At 41.1% G+C, this 21,270-nt stretch overlaps 1 protein-coding gene across 1 annotated transcript in view; it reads right to left on the bottom strand.

The window, feature by feature from the left end:
- Window positions 1-1,382: 1,382 nt before the first annotated feature.
- LOC134980780 (trichohyalin-like) overlaps window positions 1,383-21,270 on the bottom strand; it is a 39,569-nt gene continuing 19,681 nt past the window's right edge. Inside the window, exons 2-10 of the mRNA XM_063947747.1 lie at window positions 12,956-13,166; window positions 12,687-12,901; window positions 11,855-12,329; window positions 9,893-11,341; window positions 9,392-9,715; window positions 8,994-9,160; window positions 7,871-8,582; window positions 2,616-7,618; window positions 1,383-2,420 (exon numbers count right to left, since the gene is read on the bottom strand). Of these exons, the coding sequence (XP_063803817.1) occupies window positions 1,473-2,420; window positions 2,616-7,618; window positions 7,871-8,582; window positions 8,994-9,160; window positions 9,392-9,715; window positions 9,893-11,341; window positions 11,855-12,329; window positions 12,687-12,901; window positions 12,956-13,166 (9,504 nt within the window). The 3' untranslated portion in view covers window positions 1,383-1,472. The remainder of the gene's footprint in view (window positions 2,421-2,615; window positions 7,619-7,870; window positions 8,583-8,993; window positions 9,161-9,391; window positions 9,716-9,892; window positions 11,342-11,854; window positions 12,330-12,686; window positions 12,902-12,955; window positions 13,167-21,270) is intronic.

The following is a 21,270-nucleotide window of genomic DNA, read 5'->3' as shown; positions in this document are numbered from 1 at the left end:
ATGTTCCATAAAATATAATGGCCAATTAGACATTAACTTTGACCATGTATCTCAACATGTACGATGAGAGCCAGTGTCTGATTAGTCGCTATTGGTTGTTGGTTGCCGGATTAAGCCTTGGGGGGGCCTGGGGCACTTAAGACAGGGGGGCCCTGTTGGAGGGGGAGAGTGTATATTAGATTGTGCATACCTCTCAGCATGGCCCACTCTGGGAGGGACAAAATGCTCTCTACCTGGACTTCCCTTTTAAGATATGATTGGCATAACATGCGTTGAACTATTTCATTGATAAAAAAAAAAAAGGTATTTAAAAAAAAATGATTACAATCATAATTAAGAGGGAAGTCCAGGTAGAGAGCATTTTGTCCCTCCTGGAATGGGATGTATGGATTGTGTATATTAAATATAAACCAATGATGTATATTAGAAATAAATTAATAGCTTAATAAGGCCTGGGTACTGTTTATATCTCCACATAATAGAGATACAAATATTTTATAATGTTTTCCTGTAGTGGAACAAAGACAACTTAACCTTAAAATACACATAGAAAAATAAAATCTATAATTTATCATGCAAAAATTCAGTAGCAGCAGCCTCTGTACTACTGACACACTGGGACAGGACTCAGGAGGATGCCCTGTGTGTGTCTCTCTCTAGACGTGAACGTTCTCATTAGATGACAGGTTATAAAGGACCCTGACACCCAGGCGGGAGGAGAAGAAGCTGGGATCCCTGGGTCACTTAGAGCTATCCCCTCTGCTATCTCTCCTCTGGTTAGCAAGCTCCGTCAGTATCTCATGAAATCTGATACTCTCGTGTCTCTCCTGCAATGCATACTGGCCTGGTTCTGCTGCTGCACAAGAAGGAGAGCTAGTGATGGTAGTGTGCTCTGACTGGGGGGGGCATTGACAGAGGTGGGCCTGGGGTATAGCCCCCCCCCCCCCCCCCCCCTTTAATCTGGCTATGAGTATGTATGTTATGTTTTAATTTCTGTAAAGTAATTACACATCAGTTATAGTTTTATTTGTACATTCCAGGGGGACAAAAGTATGGCCAGAGAGTTTAGAATTGGGCAACCAGATCTGTCCTCAATAGTTATCATTAAAAGACAAATCTCAAGTATATTTCTAGCAGTAGCTGTGGCAAATAATACAATATAAATATCTGTAATTATTTCAAAAGTAAGAATTTTCACATTCATTCATTTCCCTTACTGCAATATGGTCTATGCAATATAATAATACTAATGGTTTCCTTGGCAGAAAGAACAAGAACAATGGTATTTATGACATTTTGAGTTAGCTATTACAATATACAGTATATGAATAGGATTATGATCGTAGCAAGACAAGAACTTCTGCTAAGAAATTAGAAAAAATAGAATTAATCATTACAAAATCAGCTTTTTTAAATCTAAATCCCTTATAAGGCCACTAAATAAACCATGGCAATGGGAAACCTGTTGGTGATCACTTCCATGGCCACTTGAAGGTCCTCTGTGTGGATTTTTGCTTCTCCTCCTTCTCAGTGGAACTGGTGTGTGCTGAGACATTAGCTCCAGTAGCTGATGATTGGGACAGCGGGTGTATGTCATCAGCATCCTGTGGTTTTGGTGAAGGTTGCTGAGGCAGCTCAGGGTGACGCAACTCAGTTGGGGAATGCTGGGCAAGGTGGCGACTCCTAATCAATTCTGGAGATTGCTGAGAAAGGACGTATAAGGGATTCTGCGACCAGGACTGCCCTTTGTTTTTTAGTTCAGCTTCGTGACTTCCAACAGTGGTTGCTGAACCCAAATCTTTAGATAGTTGTTGGTCGTGTGCTGGCCAGGATGAGGTTGTATGCCGTCCTTCAGAAGAGGTTTGGTAATAGCTTGAGGTTGTACTTGCCCCGTGCCAGTGCTCTGCGTGTTGCTGTGGCCTTTGAAACATGTGTGCATAAGAGTCATCTTTTAACTCAGTTTGGAAGTGAGGAGGTAGATCATATGAATAATGCGCATGAGTATGTTCCACCTGTGATGCTGTCTTGTTATCTCTTTGTAGGAATTGCTGCATATGGTGACTCTGTGGCAGATCATGGCTTAGGTTGTCCTTTTGGGTTGAGCTTTGCTCGAAATAGGAGTAATATTTTTGTGGATCCTGATGAGGTATATCTTGTTTCTGAGATGGGTCTTGCTTCTTTGCTGGGTCAGTTTTAAAGGTTACATCATGTATTTGTTTGGCATCTTGTTCCTGTTTTGAGGTTACATTCGGTGTTAAATCGTGTTTCTGGGTTGGGTCATTCATCTGAGTTGGGTCGTGTTTCTCAGTTGTTTCATGTTTCTGAATTGGTTCATGTTTCTTAGTTGGATCTTGTTTCTCAGTTGCTTCATGTTTCATAGTTGGGTCATGCTTCTGAGTTGGTTCATGTTTCTTAGTTGGTTCATGTGTCTCAGCAGGTTCATGTTTCTCAGTTGGTTCATGTTTCTCAGTTGGGTCATGCTTCTGATTTGGTTTCTGTTTTTGTGTTGGCTCATGTATCTGAGTTGGATCTTGTTTCTCAGATGGGTCTTGCTTCTTTGTTAGGTCTGTTTTGCATGTGAAATCATGTTTTTGTGTGTCATCTTTCAGTTTTGAATCTTGCTTATGTGTTGCATCATGTTTCTGAGTTTGGTCTTGTTTCTGAGTTAGTTCATGTTTCTGAGTTGGTTCACGTTTCTCAGCTGGGTCATGCTTCTGAGTTTGGTCATGTTTCTGAGTTGGGTCTTGCTTCTCAGTTGGTTCATGTTTCTGAGTTGGGTCATGCTTCTTAGTTGGGTCATGTTTCTCAGCTGGTTCATGTTTCTCAGCTGGGTCATGCTTCTGAGTTGGGTCATGCTTCTGAGTTGAGTCATGCTTCTCAGTTGGTTCATGTTTCTGAGTAGGTTTTTGTTTCTCAATTAGGTCATGTTTCTGAGTTGGTTCATGTTTCTTAGATAGTTCGTGTTTCTCAGTAGGTTCATGTTTCTCAGTTGTTTCGTGTTTCTGAGTTGGCTCATGCTTCTGAGTTGGATCATGCTTCTTAGTTGGGTCATGCTTCTCAGTTGGTTCATGTTTCTCAGTTGGTTCATGTTTCTGAGTAGGGTGATGTTTCTCAGTTGGGTCTTGTTTTAGTGTAGGTTCATGTTTCTCAGTCGGGTCTTTTTTGCATGTGAAATCATGTTTTTTTGTGTCATCTTTTAGTTTTGAATCTTGCTTCTCAGTTGGCTCATGTTTCTGAGTTGGTTCTTGTTTCTCAGTTGGCTCATGTGTCTGAGCAGGTTCATGTTTCTCAGTTAGGTCATGTTTCTGAGTTGGGTCATGTTTCTGAGTTGGATCATGATTCTTAGTTGGGTCATGCTTCTGAGTTGGTTTATGTTTCTCAGTTGGTTCATGTTTCTGAGTAGGGTGATGTTTCTCAGATGGGTCTTGTTTCAGTGCTGGTTCAAATTTATGAGTTAGGTCTTTTTTGCATGTGAAATCATGCTTCTGTATTGGATCATGTTTCTGAGTTGGGTCTTGTTTCTGAGTTGGTTCATGTTCCTCAGTTGGCTCATGTTTCTGAGCAGGTTCATGTTTCTCAATTAGGTCATGTTTCTGAGTTGGTTCATGTTTCTCAGTTGTTTCATGTTTCTGAGTTGGGTCATGCTTCTGAGTTGGATCATGCTTCTGAATTGGGTCATGCTTCTGAGTTGGTCCATGTTTCTCAGTTGGTCCATGTTTCTGAGTAGGGTGATGTTTCTCAGTTGGGTCTTGTTTTAGTGTAGGTTCATATTTCTCAGTTGGGTTTTTTTTGCATGTGAAATCATGATTTTTTGTGTCATCTTTTAGTTTTGAATCTTGCTTCTGAGTTGGCTCATGTTTCTGAGTTGCTTCTTGTTTCTCAGTTGGCTCATGTTTCTGAGCGGGTTCATGTTTCTCAATTGGGTCATGTTTCTGAATTGGTTCATGTTTCTCAGTTGGTTCATGTTTCTGAGTTGGGTCATGCTTTTTAGTTGGATCATGCTTCTGAGTTAGTTCTTGTTTCTCAGTTAATTCATGTTTCTTAGTAGGTTCATGTTTCTCAATTGTGTCATGTTTCTCAGTTGGTTCATGTTTCTCAGTAGGTTCGTGTTTCTCAGTTGTTTCATGTTTCTGAGTTGGGTCATGCTTCTGAATTGGCTCATGTTTCTCAGTTGGTTCATGTTTCTGAGTAGGTTCATGTTTGTCATTTGGGTCTTGTTTTAGTGTTGGTTCTTGTTTCTCATTTGGGTCTTTTTTGCATGTGAAATCATGTTTTATTGTGTCATCTTTTAGTTTTGAATCTTGCTTCTGAGTTGGTTCATGTTTCTTGGTTGGGTCTTGTTTCTCAGTTGTTTCAAGTTTCTGAGTTGGGTCATGCTTTTGAGTTGGTTCATGTTTCTCAGTTATGTCATGTTTCTGAGTTAGTTCATGTTTCTTAGTTGGGTCTTGTTTCTCAGTTGATTCATGTTTCTGAGTTAGTTCATGTTTTTGAGTTAGTTCATGTTTCTCACTAGGGTCATGCTTCTGAGCTGGGTCATGCTTCTGAGTTATTTCATGTTTCTCAGTTGGTTCATGTTTCTGAGTAGGATGATGTTTCTGCATTTGGTCATGTTTTAGTGTAGGTTCATGTTTCTTAGTTTGGTCTTTTTTGCATGTGAAATCATGTTTTTTTGTGTCATCTTCTAGTTTTGAATCTTGCTTCTGTGCTGGATCATGTTTCTGAGTTGGGTCATGCTTATGAGTTAGTTCATGTTTCTTAGTTGGGTCTTGTTTCTCAGTGGTTTCATGTTTCTTAGTTGGTTCATGTTTCTCACTAGGGTCATGCTTCTGAGCTGGGTCATGCTTCTGAGTTGTTTCATGTTTCTCAGTTGGTTCATGTTTCTGAGTAGGATGATGTTTCTCCATTGGGTCATGTTTTAGTGTAGGTTCATGTTTCTCAGTTGGGTCTTTTTTGCATGTGAAATCATGTTTTTTTGTGTCATCTTTTAGTTTTGAATCTTGCTTCTGTGCTAGATCATGTTTCTCAGTTGGGTCATGCTTCTGAGTTAGTTCATGTTTCTTAGTTGGGTCTTGTTTATCAGTTGTTTCATGTTTCTCAGTTGGTTCATGTTTCTCAGTTGATTTATGTTTCTGATTTGGGTCATGCTTCTGAGTTGGGTCGTGCTTCTTAGTTGGTTCATGTTTCTCAACTGGTTCATGTTTCTGAGTAGTATGATGTTTCTCTGTTGGGTCTTGTTTTAGTGTAGGTTCATGTTTCTCAGTTGGTTCTTTTTTGCATGTGAAATCATGTTTTTTTGTGTCATCTTTTAGTTTTGAATCTTGCTTCTGTGCTGGATCATGTTTCTGAGTTGGGTCATGCTTCTCAGTTAGTTCATGTTTCTTAGTTGGGTCTTGTTTCTCAGTTGGTTCATGTTTCTGAGTTAGTTCATGTTTCTTAGTTGGGTCTTGTTTATCAGTTGTTTCATGTTTCTCAGTTGGTTCATGTTTCTCAGTTGATTTATGTTTCTGATTTGGGTCATGCTTCTGAGTTGGGTCGTGCTTCTTAGTTGGTTCATGTTTCTCAACTGGTTCATGTTTCTGAGTAGTATGATGTTTCTCTGTTGGGTCTTGTTTTAGTGTAGGTTCATGTTTCTCAGTTGGGTATTTTTTGCATGTGAAATCATGTTTTTTTGTGTCATCTTTTAGTTTTGAATCTTGCTTCTGTGCTGGATCATGTTTCTGAGTTGGGTCATGCTTCTCAGTTAGTTCATGTTTCTTAGTTGGGTCTTGTTTCTGAGTTGGTTCATGTTTCTGAGTTAGTTCATGTTTCTTAGTTGGGTCATGCTTCTCAGTTAGTTCATGTTTCTTAGTTGGGTCTTGTTTATCAGTTGTTTCAGTTGGTTCATGTTTCTCAGTTGATTTATGTTTCTGATTTGGGTCATGCTTCTGAGTTGGGTCGTGCTTCTTAGTTGGTTCATGTTTCTCAACTGGTTCATGTTTCTGAGTAGTATGATGTTTCTCCATTGGGTCATGTTTTAGTGTAGGTTCATGTTTCTCAGTTGGGTCTTTTTTGCATGTGAAATCATGTTTTTTTGTGTCATCTTTTAGTTTTGAATCTTGTTTCTGTGCTGGATCATGTTTCTGAGTTGAGTCATGCTTCTGAGTTAGTTCATGTTTCTTAGTTGGGTCTTGTTTCTCAGTTGTTTCATGTTTCTGAGTTGGGTCATGCTTCTCAGTTGGTTCATGCTTCTGAATTGGTTCATGTTTGTCATTTGGGTCTTTTTTGCATGTGAAATCATGTTTTTTAGCGTCATCTTTTAGTTTTGAATCTTGCTTCTGAGTTGGCTCATGTTTCTTGGTTGGGTCTTGTTTCTCAGTTGTTTCATGTTTCTGAGTTGGGTCATGCTTTTGAGTTGGTTCATGTTTCTCAGTTATGTCATGTTTCTGAGTTAGTTCATGTTTCTTAGTTGGGTCTTGTTTCTCAGTTGATTCATGTTTCTGAGTTGGTTCATGTTTCTTAGTTGGTTCATGTTTCTCACTAGGGTCATGCTTCTGAGCTGGGTCATGCTTCTCAGTTGTTTCATGTTTCTCAGTTGGTTCATGTTTCTGAGTAGGATGGTGTTTCTCCTTTGGGTCTTGTTTTAGTGTAGGTTCATGTTTCTCAGTTGGGTCTTTTTTGCATGTGAAATCATGTTTTTTTGTGTCATCTTTTAGTTTTGAATCTTGCTTCTGTGCTGGATCATGTTTCTCAGTTGGATCATGCTTCTGAGTTAGTTCATGTTTCTTAGTTGGGTCTTGTTTATCAGTTGTTTCATGTTTCTCAGTTGGTTCATGTTTTTCAGTTGATTTATGTTTCTGATTTGGGTCATGCTTCTGAGTTGGGTCGTGCTTCTTAGTTGGTTCATGTTTCTCAACTGGTTCATGTTTCTGAGTAGTATGATGTTTCTCTGTTGGGTCTTGTTTTAGTGTAGGTTCATGTTTCTCAGTTGGGTCTTTTTTGCATGTGAAATCATGTTTTTTTGTGTCATCTTTTAGTTTTGAATCTTGCTTCTGTGCTGGATCATATTTCTGAGTTGGGTCATGCTTCTCAGTTAGTTCATGTTTCTTAGTTGGGTCTTGTTTCTGAGTTGGTTCATGTTTCTGAGTTGGTTCATGTTTCTCAGTCGATTTATGTTTCTGATTTGGGTCATGCTTCTGAGTTGGGTCGTGCTTCTGAGTTGGTTCATGTTTCTCAGTTGGTTCATGTTTCTGAGTAGGTTGATGTGTCTCAGTTGGGTCTTGTTTTAGTGTAGGTTCATTTTTCTGAGTTGGGTATTTCTTGCATGTGAAATCATGTTTTTGTGTGTCATCTTCTTTTAGTTTTGAATCTTGCTTCTGTGTTGGTTCATGTTTCTGAGCTGGTTCATGTTTTTTAGTTGGGTCTTGTTTCTCAGTTGTTTCATGTTTCTCAGTTGCATCATGCTTCTGAGTTGGTTCATGTTTCTCAGTTGGCTCATGTTTTTCAGTAGGTACATGTTTCTCAGTAGGTACATGTTTCTCAGTTGGTTCATGTTTCTCAGTTGGATCATGCTTTTTACTTGGGTCATACTTCTGAGTTGGTTCATGTTTCTCAGTTGGTTCATGCTTCTGGGTTGGGTCTTGTTTTAGCGTTGGTTCATGTTTCAGAGGTACGTGTTTTTTGCATGTGAAATCATGTTTTTGTGTGTCATCTTCTTTTAGTTTTGAATCTTGTTTTTGAGTTGGTTCATGTTTCTTAGTTGAGTCTTGTTCCTCAGTTGCTTCATGTTTATGAGTTATGTCATGTTTGTGAGTTGGTTCATGTTTCTCAGCTGGTTCATGTTTCTGAGTAGGATGATGTTTCTCTGTTGGGTCTTGTTTTAGTGTAGTTTCATGTTTCTCAGTTGGGTCTTTTTTGCATGTGAAATCATGTTTTTTTGTGTCATCTTTTAGTTTTGAATCTTGCTTCTGTGCTGGATCATGTTTCTGAGTTGGGTCATGCTTCTCAGTTAGTTCATGTTTCTTAGTTGGGTCTTGTTTCTCAGTTGGTTCATGTTTCTGAGTTGGTTCATGTTTCTTAGTGGGTTCATGTTTCTCAGTTGATTTATGTTTCTGATTTGGGTCATGCTTCTGAGTTGGGTCGTGCTTCTGAGTTGGTTCATGTTTCTCAGTTGGTTCATGTTTCTGAGTAGGTTGATGTGTCTCAGCTGGGTCTTGTTTTAGTGTAGGTTCATGTTTCTGAGTTGGGTATTTCTTGCATGTGAAATCATGTTTTTGTGTGTCATCTTCTTTTAGTTTTGAATCTTGCTTCTGTGTTGGTTCATGTTTCTGAGCTGATTCCTGTTTCTTAGTTGGGTCCTGTTTCTCAGTTGTTTCATGTTTCTGAGTTGCGTCATGCTTCTGAGTTGGTTCATGTTTCTCAGTTGGCTCATGTTTCTGAGTAGGCTCGTGTTTCTCACTTTTGTCATGTTTCTGAGTTTGGTCATGTTTCTTAGTTAAGCCTTGTTTCTCAGCTGTTTCATATTTCTGAGTTGGTTCATGTTTCTGAGTTGGTTCATGTTTCTGAGTTGGCTCATGTTTTTCAGTAGGTTCATGTTTCTCAGTAGGTACATGTTTCTCAGTTGGTTCATGTTTCTCAGTTGGGTCATGCTTTTTACTTGGGTCATTCTTCTGAGTTGGTTCATGTTTCTCAGTTGGTTCATGCTTCTGGGTTGGGTCTTGTTTTAGCGTTGGTTCATGTATCAGAGGTACGTGTTTTTTGCATGTGAAATCATGTTTTTGTGTGTCATCTTCTTTTAGTTTTGAATCTTGTTTCTGAGTTGGTTCATGTTTCTTAGTTGAGTCTTGTTCCTCAGTTGCTTCATGTTTATGAGTTATGTCATGTTTGTGAGTTGGTTCATGTTTCTGAGTAGGATGATGTTTCTCTGTTGGGTCTTGTTTTAGTGTAGTTTCATGTTTCTCAGTTGGGTCTTTTTTGCATGTGAAATCATGTTTTTTTGTGTCATCTTTTAGTTTTGAATCTTGCTTCTGTGCTGGATCATGTTTCTGAGTTGGGTCATGCTTCTCAGTTAGTTCATGTTTCTTAGTTGGGTCTTGTTTCTTAGTGGGTTCATGTTTCTCAGTTGATTTATGTTTCTGATTTGGGTCATGCTTCTGAGTTGGGTCGTGCTTCTGAGTTGGTTCATGTTTCTCAGTTGGTTCATGTTTCTGAGTAGGTTGATGTGTCTCAGCAGGGTCTTGTTTTAGTGTAGGTTCATGTTTCTGAGTTGGGTATTTCTTGCATGTGAAATCATGTTTTTGTGTGTCATCTTTTAGTTTTGAATCTTGCTGCTGTGTTGGTTCATGTTTCTGAGCTGATTCATGTTTCTTAGTTGGGTCTTGTTTCTCAGTTGTTTCATGTTTCTGAGTTGCGTCATGTTTCTGAGTTGGTTCATGTTTCTCCGTTGGCTCATGTTTCTGAGTATGCTCGTGTTTCTCACTTTTGTCATGTTTCTGAGTTTGGTCATGTTTCTTAGTTAAGCCTTGTTTCTCAGTTGTTTCATGTTTCTGCGTTGGTTCATGTTTCTGAGTTGGTTCATGTTTTTCAGTAGGTTCATGTTTCTCAGTAGGTACATGTTTCTCAGTTGGTTCATGTTTCTCAGTTGGTTCATGTTTCTCAGTTGGGTCATGCTTTTTACTTGGGTCATACTTCTGAGTTGGTTCATGTTTCTCAGTTAATTCATGCTTCTGGGTTGGGTCTTGTTTTAGTGTTGGTTCATGTTTCAGAGTTACGTGTTTTTTGCATGTGAAATCATGTTTTTGTGTGTCATCTTTTAGTTTTGAATCTTGTTCCTGAGTTGGTTCATGTTTCTTAGTTGAGTCTTGTTCCTCAGTTGCTTTATGTTTCTGAGTTATGTCATGTTTGTGAGTTGGTTCATGTTTCTTAGTTGGTTCATGTTTCTTAGTTGGGTCATGCTTCTGAGTTGGTTCATGTTTCTCAGTAGGTTCATGTTTCTCAGATGGTCCTTGTTTCTCAGTTGGGTCATGCTTTTTAGTTGGGTCATACTTCATAGTTAGTTCATGTTTCTCAGTTGGATCATGCTTCTGGGTTGGGTCTTGTTTTAGCGTTGGTTCGTGTTTCAGAGTTACGTGTTTTTTGCATGTGAAATCATGTTTTTGTGTGTCATCTTCTTTTAGTTTTGAATCTTGTTTCTGAGTTGGTTCATGTTTCTTAGTTGAGTCCTGTTCCTCAGTTGTTTCATGTTTCTGAGTTATGTCATGTTTTTGAGTTAGTTCATGTTTCTCAGTTGGTTCATGTTTCTCAGTTGAATCATGCTTTTTATTTGGGTCATGTTTCTTAGTTGAGTCTTGTTTCTCAGTTGATTCATGTTTCTGAGTTTGGTCATGCTTCTTAGTAGGTTCATCTTTCTCAGTAGGTTCATGTTTCTCAGTTGGTTCATGTTTCTGAGTTGGATCATGCTTTTTATTTGGGTCATGCTTCTGAGTTGATTCATGTTTCTCAGTTGGTTCATGTTTCTGAGTAGGTTGATGTTTCTCAGTTGGTTCATGCTTCTGGGTTGGGTCTTGTTTTGTTGTTGGTTCATGTTTCAGAGTTACGTGTTTTTTGCATGTGAATTCATGTTTTTGTGTGTCATCTTTTAGTTTTGAATCTTGTTTCTGAGTAGGTTCATGTTTCTTATTTGAGTCTTGTGCCTCAGTTGTTTCATGTTTCTGAGTTATGTCATGTTTCTGAGTTAGTTCATGTTTCTCAGTTATTTCATGTTTCTGAGTTGGGTCATGCTTCTTAGTTGGTTCATGTTTCTCTGTAGGTTCATGTTTCTCAGTTGGTTCATGTTTCTGAGTAGGGTCATGCTTTTTAGTTGGTTCATGTTTCTCAGTTGGTTCATGTTTCTGAGTAGGTTCATGTTTCTTAGTTAGTTCATGCTTCTGGGATAGGTCATCTTTCAGTGTTACGTGTTTTTTGCAAGTGAAATCATGTTTTTGTGTGTCATCTTCTTTTAGTTTTGAATCTTGCTTCTGTTTTGGATCTTGTTTCTGAGCTGGGTCATGCTTCTGAGTTGGTTCATGTTTCTGACTTAGTTCATGTTTCTCGGTTGCTTCATATTTCTGAGTTATGTCATGCTTCTGAGTTGGTTCCTGTTTCTTAGTTGGTTCATGTTTCTCAGTTGGGTCATATTTCTGAGTTGGGTCATGTTTCTTAGTTGAATCTTGTTTCTCAGTTTCATGCTTCTGAGTTGGGTCATGCTTCTGAGTTGGTTCATGTTTCTCAGTAGGTTCATGTTTCTCAGTTGGGTCATGCTTTTTAGTTGGTTCATGCTTCTGGGTTGGGTCTTGTTTTAGTGTTGGCTCATGTTTCAGAGTTACGTGTTTTTTGCATGTGAAATCATGTTTTTGTGTGTCATCCTTTAGTTTTGAATCTAGTGTCTGGGTTGGTTCATGTTTCTTAGCTGGGTCTTGTTCCTCAGTTGTTTCATGTTTATGAGTTGGTTCATGTTTCTGAGTTGGGTCATGTTTCTGAGTTGGGTCATGCTTCTGAGTTGGGTCATGCTTCTCAGTAGGTTCATGTTTCTCAGTAGGTTCATGTTTCTCAGTTGGGTCATGCTTTTTAGTTGGTTCATGTTTCTCAGATGGTTCATGCTTCTTAGTAGATTCATGTTTCTCAGTTGATTCCTTTTTCTCAGTTGGTGCTTGTTTTATAGTTGGTTCATGTTTCTCAGTAGTTTCATGTTTCACAGTTGGGTCATGCTTCTTAGTTGATTCATGTTTCTCAGCTGGTTCATGTTTCTCAGTTGGGTCTTGTTTTAGTGTTGTTTCATGTTTCTGAGGTAGGTGTTTGCATGTGAAATCATGTTTTTGTGTGTCATATTTTAGTTTTGAATCTTGCTTCTTAGTTGGTTCATGTTTCTGAGTTGTTTCATGTTTCTGAGTTGGGTCTTCTTTCTCAGTTGTTTCATGTTTCTGAATTTGGTCATGCTTCTGAGTAAGTTGATGCTTCTCAGTTGATTCATGTTTCTCAGTATATTCATGTTTCTCAGTTGGTTCATGTTTCTTAGTTGGGTCTTGTTTTTGAGTAGGTTGGTGTTTCTCAGTTGGTTCATGTTTCTCAGTTGGATCTTGTTTTAGTGTTGGTTCATCTTTCTGAGGTTGCTTCTTTGTTAGGTCTTTTTTGCATGTGAAATGATGTTTTTGTTGGTCATCTTTTGGTTTGGAATCTTGCTTCTGTGTTGGTTCATGTTTCTGAGTTATTTCATGTTCCTTAGTTGGTTCATGTTTCTGAGTTATTTCATGTTCCTTAGTTGGTTCATGTTTCTCAGTAGGTTCATGTTTCTCAGTTGAGTCATGCTTCTGAGTTGGTTCATGTTTCTTATTAGGTTCATGTGTCTGTGTTGGGTCTTGTTTCTTAGTTGGGTAATGTTTCTGAGTCGGGTCTTGTTTTAGAGTTGCTTTATGTTTATCAGTTGGTTCATGTTTCTGAGTTAGTTCATGTTTCTCAGTAGGTTCATGTTTTGGTTCATGTTTCTCAGTTGGGTTATATTTCTGAGTTGGGTCCTGTTTCTGAGTGTGTTCATGTTTCTCAGTTGATTCATGTTTCTGAGTTGATTCATGTTTCTCAATTGGTTCATGTTTTTTAGTTAGATCTTGTTTCTGAGCTTGGTCTTGCTTTTTTTTGCATGTTAAATGTTTTTGTATGTCATCTTCTTTTAGTTTTGAATCTTGCTTCTGTGCTGTATCATGTTTCTGAGTTTGATCTTGTTTCTGAGTTGGGTCTTTTTTCTGATTTGGTTCATGTGTCTGAGTTGGTTCCTGTTTCTGCATGGGATCTTGCATCTGAGGTGGATCTTGTTTTTTTGTTTGGTCTTGTTTCTGAGTGTGATCTTGCTTCTGTATTAGATCTTGTTTCTGAGTGGGATCTTGCTTCTGTGTAGGTTCATGTTTTACAGTGGGATCCTGATGCTTGGTAACATCTCCCTTAATCAGATGTTCAGGTGTTTTTGAAGACGCTGGAGTTTGCAGTGGTAAACTTTTTTTGGACGCGCATATTTGACAACCTTTCTTGGTTCTCAGTGCTTCAAAATAGGCCACTGCAACTCTAGAAACTAATTCCAAAAACTCTTTAAAGTCCACTTCCCCATCATTGTTTTCATCCAAAGCACGTAGGATACCTTGAATTGTGTGTGGGTCATTAGAATCCTGTGAAAAGTAAGACAAATAATGAGTAAATGAGGCACAAATATGAAGTTTGCATTGAATAGAATTCATATTTCTTTTATCTGATTACTTAAAAGCCAGTTCAAATAGAGGACAAAATAGAAACCACTTGGCCCATCTAGTCTGCCCTTTTTTTTTTACCATATTTTTTTTATCTCAAACCTTATTTAAACCTTATTTCTGTGTAAGGATATCCTTATGTCTAATCCAAGCATGTTTAAATTGCTCTAATGTCTTAGCCTCTACCACCTCTGATGGGAGGCTATTCCACTTGTCAACTACCCTTTCTGTGAATTGTAGAATGTTTCCCTCCTGTACCTTGTTATACCCCTGATATATGTGACAATCTCTATCATGCCCCCCCCCCCCCCCCTTTCCCTTCTCTGCCCCGCACTATACATAGTGAGATGTTTTAGTCTTTCTGGGTAAGTTGTGCGATGTAGGCCATGCACCATGTCATTTGCCCTTCTTTGCACAGTCTCTCATGTACTTATGTACTCAGAGACTGACTGGTGGGCTATTTGCACAATCACAAGGATTTAAATGTCCTGTCCTCTAGGTAGCAGCTAAATGATCGACTTGTGCAACCATGTGGATCATGCACCTGGCCAATGATGTCAGAGATGATCCGATATTGCTTGGTTGCAGTTCGGATCAGTAATGCAGAAAGAGGCGTGACACCTCCTGCTGGAATACCATATTAGTGCTGTCGCTGCAGCTTCTATGTCAGCAGCAGCGAAAGCTACTCCAACAACAGCTAAATGTGGACCAGTAGGTGGTGCTAACATTACTGTATAATATGTGCCTTATGGATAAGAATGATATTGATCTGTTGAATTGCTGACCAATATATATACTATGCAGCACAGCTTCCATTTGAATCATCTAATGGAAGCCACCACTAGACAACAAAACTACAACTACCAGTTCTCTTTTCTATTCGTTTTGACAGGGCCGCTGTGGTATACAGTGGTCCCAGGTGCTAGGGAAGGGGGGCATAGCCAAACGTGGGGCTGTGGCCACATCTGCTCATCAAACTTAAACTAGAACACACCAAGGAGCTGCATTCCTCCTACTACTACCCACCTGGCTCTAGGCGACCCTAAGTTTTGCCATGAGGACTGATGTCTATTTAAGTCAATTTTTAGGTATTTAGTTGAAGAAGATGATGGTTTGGGCTTCTACTTCCTCTCTTCCTTCTGTCTTTGTCCACATAAGGCCACTGATTGAGTTAGTGCCCCGGGCCATATGAGCAGACAGACTACCTCATTCTGCAGCAGGTTAGTGGAGAGCTCTTGAAAATCTTTAATTTTATGAATTTATTATCACCTAAAGAAGTTTTTGTTTAGTTAAGTGACCTCTCTAGCTGCATCTTTTCCCTGATAGTCAGCAAGCTCTTAGAACGGTAGTGGCATCTTCACACTGGGTGCGGCCAACCTGTTATAACGTCATTCTCATAATTCTAACTTTTCTGGGCAAGTGCCTTCGGAAACATAGAGGTCATAGAATAGCCGACGGTAACCTGAGAAACTGGGAGGGAATCAGTATGATATCCCGACCGCCGGAATATCAGTGGCAAGTGCAGCGTGTCCCCTTGCAAGCTCACTGCTGTTGCCATGCTTCGGCCCGGTGGCAAGGTGAGGAGTTCTGCTGGAAAAAGTGTTGAAGAGAAACAGACCTGGTCACTTCTTATTGCTGACGAGAAGATCTGCTACACAAGTTATGTAGGAGAATGTCACAGACTGCAATGATCACTTCTTATACAGTCTCTGGGGCTAATTCACATGTGGTTGGAGTTCCTTGGAATCAGCAGTGATAGCTCTGTATGGTAATGCAGCAGGAGGCGTCTACTAAAAGTAAACTCTTGCTGCTGTAGTGATCCGACCTTCATCCTTGGATGCAGGCATCAGATCACTCACCATGAGGCAGCTTGTGGCACCTATGGGGACGCGTGAGCCGGCAGTTGCAGAGGCTAGGAAATCTCCATGCAACCACAGAGATCCCTGGCCTGATCCCTCCCCCTAAACGGCAGCAATACGCCTAAGTGACAGCTGACTGTCTATCATTGACAATCTGCTGCCATCCTGCATCCTACGTCACAGGACCCGTTGCAGGGTCCTGCGTTTGCAGAGTACCAAACATCAGTACTTTGGGCCTAATTTAAGGTTGATTGCACAAGCAAAATCTTCCTCTAATGGGCAAAACCATGTGCACTGCAGGTGGGGCAGATGTAACTTGTGCAGAGAGAGTTAGATTTGGATGGGGTGTGTTCAAACTGAAATCTAAATTGCAGTGTAAAAATAAAGCAGCCAGTATTTACCCTGCACAGAATCAATATAACCCACATCTAACTCTCTCTGCACGTGTTACATCTGCCCCACCTGCAGTCCACATGGTTTTGCTCGTTAGAGAAAGATTTTGCTTTTGCAATCAACCTTGAATTAGGCCCTTTGTGCATTATTTTGCAGATCCTTCGGTATCTGAATGATTCTCACTGTGAGGAGAGCTGCTACACAAGTTATGTAGGAGGATGTTGCATAAACTGCAATGATCACCTCTTATTACAGTCACTGTGAGGAGAGCTGCTACACAAGTTATGTAGGAGAATGTCGCACAGACTGCAATGATCACCTCTTATTACAGTCATTGTGAGGAGAGCTGCTACACAAATGATGTGGGAGGATGTCGCACAGACTGCAATGATCACCTCTTATTACAGTCACTGTGAGGAAAGCTGCTACACAAGTTATGTAGGAGAATGTCGCACAGATTGCAATGATCACCTCTTATTACAGTCACTGTGAGGAGAGCTGCTACACAAGTGATGTAGGAGGATGTCGCACAGACAGACTATGATCACCTCTTATTACAGTCACAGTGAGGAGAGCTGCTACACAAGTTATGTAGGAGGATGTCGCACAGGCAGGCCATGATCACCTCTTATTACAGTCACTGTGAGGAGAGCTGCTACACAAGTTATGTAGGAGGATGTGGCACAGACAGGCCATGATCACCTCTTATTACAGTCACTGTGAGGAGAGCTGCTACACAAGTTATGTAGGAGGATGTCGCACAGACAGGCCATGATCACCTCTTATTACAGTCACTGTGAGGAGAGCTGCTACACAAGTTATGTAGGAGAATGTCGCACAGACTGCAGTGATCACCTCTTATTACAGTCATTGTGAGGAGAGCTGCTACACAAATTATGTGGGAGGATGTTGCACAGATTCCAATGATCACCTCTAATTACAGTCACTGGGAGGAGAGCTGCTACACAAGTTATGTAGGAGGATGTCGCACAGACTGCAATGATCTCCTGTTATTACAGTCACTGTGAGGAGAGCTGCTACACAAGTTATGTAGGAGAATGTCGCACAGACTGCAGTGATCTCCTGTTATTACAGTCACTGTGAGGAGAGATGCTACACAAGTTATGTAGGAGGATGTCGCACAGACTGCAGTGATCACCTCTTATTACAGTCACTGTGAGGAGAGCTGCTACACAAGTTATGTAGGAGGATGTCGCACAGACTGCAGTGATCTCCTGTTATTACAGTCACTGTGAGGAGAGCTGCTACACAAGTTATGTAGGAGAATGTCGCACAGACTGCAGTGATCTCCTGTTATTACAGTCACTGTGAGGAGAGCTGCTACACAAGTTATATAGGAGGATGTCGCACAGACTGCAATGATCTCCTGTTATTACAATCACTGTGAGGAGAGCTGCTACACAAGTTATGTAGGAGAATGTGGCACAGACTGCAATGATCTCCTGTTATTACAGTCACTGTGAGGAGAGCTGCTACACAAGTTATGTAGGAGAATGTCGCACAGACTGCAGTGATCTCCTGTTATTACAGTCACTGTGAGGAGAGCTGCTACACAAGTTATGTAGGAGAATGTGGCACAGACTGCAATGATCTCCTGTTATTACAGTCACTGTGAGGAGAGCTGCTACACAAGTTATGTAGGAGGATGTCGCACAGACTGCAATGATCTCCTGTTATTACAGTCACTGTGAGGAGAGCTGCTACACAAGTTATGTAGGAGAATGTCGCACAGACTGCAATGATCTCCTGTTATTACAGTCACTGTGAGGAGAGCTGCTACACAAGTTATGTAGGAGGATGTCGCACAGACTGCCATGATCACCTCTTATTACAGTCACTGTGAGGAGAGCTGCTACACAAGTTATGTAGGAGAATGTCGCACAGACTGCAATGATCTCCTCTTATTACAGTCACTGTGAGGAGAGCTGCTACACAAGTTATATAGGAGGATGTTGCACAGACTGCAATGATCTCCTGTTATTACAGTCACTGTGAGGAGAGCTGCTACACAAGTTATGTAGGAGAATGTCGCACAGACTGCAGTGATCACCTCTTATTACAGTCACTGTGAGGAGAGCTGCTACACAAGTTATGTAGGAGGATGTCGCACAGACTGCAATGATCTCCTGTTATTACAGTCACTGTGAGGAGAGCTGCTACACAAGTTATGTAGGAGAATGTCGCACAGACTGCAATGATCTCCTGTTATTACAGTCACTGTGAGGAGAGCTGCTACACAAGTTATATAGGAGGATGTCGCACATACTGCAATGATCTCCTGTTATTACAGTCACTGTGAGGAGAGCTGCTACACAAGTTATGTAGGAGAATGTCGCACAGACTGCAATGATCTCCTGTTATTACAGTCATTGTGAGGAGAGCTGCTACACAAGTTATGTAGGAGAATGTCGCACAGACTGCAATGATCTCCTGTTATTACAGTCACTGTGAGGAGAGCTGCTATACAAGTTATGTAGGAGAATGTCACACAGACTGCAGTGATCTCCTGTTATTACAGTCACTGTGAGGAGAGCTGCTACACAAGTTATATAGGAGGATGTCGCACATACTGCAATGATCTCCTGTTATTACAGTCACTGTGAGGAGAGCTGCTACACAAGTTATGTAGGAGAATGTCGCACAGACTGCAATGATCTCCTGTTATTACAGTCACTGTGAGGAGAGCTGCTACACAAGTTATGTAGGAGAATGTCGCACAGACTGCAATGATCTCCTGTTATTACAGTCACTGTGAGGAGAGCTGCTACACAAGTTATGTAGGAGAATGTCGCACAGACTGCAATGATCTCCTGTTATTACAGTCATTGTGAGGAGAGCTGCTACACAAGTTATGTAGGAGAATGTCGCACAGACTGCAATGATCTCCTGTTATTACAGTCACTGTGAGGAGAGCTGCTATACAAGTTATGTAGGAGAATGTCACACAGACTGCAATGATCTCCTGTTATTACAGTCACTGTGAGGAGAGCTGCTACACAAGTTATGTAGGAGAATGTCGCACAGACTGCAATGATCTCCTGTTATTACAGTCATTGTGAGGAGAGCTGCTACACAAGTTATGTAGGAGAATGTCGCACAGACTGCAATGATCTCCTGTTATTACAGTCACTGTGAGGAGAGCTGCTACACAAGTTATGTAGGAGAATGTCGCACAGACTGCAATGATCTCCTCTTATTACAGTCACTGTGAGGAGAGCTGCTACACAAGTTATGTAGGAGGATGTCGCACAGACAGGCCATGATCACCTCTTATTACAGTCACTGTGAGGAGAGCTGCTACACAAGTTATATAGGAGGATGTTGCACAGACTGCAGTGATCACCTCTTATTACAGTCACTGTGAGGAGAGCTGCTACACAAGTTATGTAGGAGGATGTCGTACAGACAGGCCATGATCACCTCTTATTACAGTCACTGTGAGGAGAGCTGCTACACAAGTTATGTAGGAGAATGTCGCACAGACTGCAATGATCTCCTGTTATTACAGTCACTGTGAGGAGAGCTGCTACACAAGTTATGTAGGAGGATGTCGCACAGACTGCAGTGATCACCTGTTATTACAGTCACTGTGAGGAGAGCTGCTACACAAGTTATATAGGAGGATGTCGCACAGACTGCAGTGATCACCTCTTATTACAGTCACTGTGAGGAGAGCTGCTACACAAGTTATGTAGGAGGATGTCGCACAGACTGCAATGATCTCCTGTTATTACAATCACTGTGAGGAGAGCTGCTACACAAGTTATGTAGGAGAATGTCGCACAGACTGCAATGATCTCCTGTTATTACAGTTACTGTGAGGAGAGCTGCTACACAAGTTATGTAGGAGGATGTCGCACAGACTGCAGTGATCACCTCTTATTACAGTCACTGTGAGGAGAGCTGCTACACAAGTTATGTAGGAGGATGTTGCACAGACTGCAATGATCTCCTGTTATTACAGTCACTGTGAGGAGAGCTGCTACACAAGTTATGTAGGAGAATGTCGCACAGACTGCAATGATCTGTTATTACAGTCACTGTGAGGAGAGCTGCTACACAAGTTATGTAGGAGGATGTTGCACAGACTGCAATGATCTCCTGTTATTACAGTCACTGTGAGGAGAGCTGCTACACAAGTTATATAGGAGGATGTCGCACAGACTGCAATGATCTCCTGTTATTACAGTCACTGTGAGGAGAGCTGCTACACAAGTTATATAGGAGGATGTTACACAGACTGCAGTGATCACCTGTTATTACAGTCACTGTGAGGAGAGCTGCTACACAAGTTATGTAGGAGGATGTTGCACAGACTGCAATGATCTCCTGTTATTACAGTCACTGTGAGGAGAGCTGCTACACAAGTTATGTAGGAGGATGTCGCACAGACTGCAATGATCTCCTGTTATTGCAGTCACTGTGAGGAGAGCTGCTACACAAGTTATGTAGGAGAATGTCGCACAGACTGCAATGATCTCCTGTTATTACAGTCACTGTGAGGAGAGCTGCTACACAAGTTATGTAGGAGAATGTCGCACAGACTAAAATGATCACCTCTTATTACAGTCACTGTGAGGAGAGCTGCTACACAAGTGATGTAGGAGGATGTCGCACAGACAGACTATGATCACCTCTTATTACAGTCACAGTGAGGAGAGCTGCTACACAAGTTATGTAGGAGGATGTCGCACAGGCAGGCCATGATCACTTCTTATTACAGTCACTGTGAGGAGAGCTGCTACACAAGTTATGTAGGAGGATGTCGCACAGACAGGCCATGATCACCTCTTATTACAGTCACTGTGAGGAGAGCTGCTACACAAGTTATGTAGGAGAATGTCGCACAGACTGCAGTGATCACCTCTTATTACAGTCATTGTGAGGAGAGCTGCTACACAAATTATGTGGGAGGATGTTGCACAGATTGCAATGATCACCTCTAATTACAGTCACTGGGAGGAGAGCTGCTACACAAGTTATGTAGGAGGATGTCGCACAGACTGCAATGATCTCCTGTTATTACAGTCACTGTGAGGAGAGCTGCTACACAAGTTATGTAGGAGAATGTCGCACAGACTGCAGTGATCTCCTGTTATTACAGTCACTGTGAGGAGAGATGCTACACAAGTTATGTAGGAGGATGTCGCACAGACTGCAGTGATCACCTCTTATTACAGTCACTGTGAGGAGAGCTGCTACACAAGTTATGTAGGAGAATGTCGCACAGACTGCAGTGATCTCCTGTTATTACAGTCACTGTGAGGAGAGCTGCTACACAAGTTATGTAGGAGAATGTCGCACAGACTGCAGTGATCTCCTGTTATTACAGTCACTGTGAGGAGAGCTGCTACACAAGTTATATAGGAGGATGTCGCACAGACTGCAATGATCTCCTGTTATTACAGTCACTGTGAGGAGAGCTGCTACACAAGTTATGTAGGAGAATGTGGCACAGACTGCAATGATCTCCTGTTATTACAGTCACTGTGAGGAGAGCTGCTACACAAGTTATGTAGGAGAATGTCGCACAGACTGCAATGATCTCCTGTTATTACAGTCACTGTGAGGAGAGCTGCTACACAAGTTATGTAGGAGGATGTCGCACAGACTGCCATGATCACCTCTTATTACAGTCACTGTGAGGAGAGCTGCTACACAAGTTATGTAGGAGAATGTCGCACAGACTGCAATGATCTCCTCTTATTACAGTCACTGTGAGGAGAGCTGCTACACAAGTTATATAGGAGGAT

This window comes from Pseudophryne corroboree, chromosome 12, assembly GCF_028390025.1.
Source record: "Pseudophryne corroboree isolate aPseCor3 chromosome 12, aPseCor3.hap2, whole genome shotgun sequence".
Lineage (NCBI taxonomy): Eukaryota > Metazoa > Chordata > Amphibia > Anura > Myobatrachidae > Pseudophryne > Pseudophryne corroboree.
Note: the sequence above shows the minus strand (reverse complement) of the source record. Positions and strands in the feature narration are given on the sequence as shown.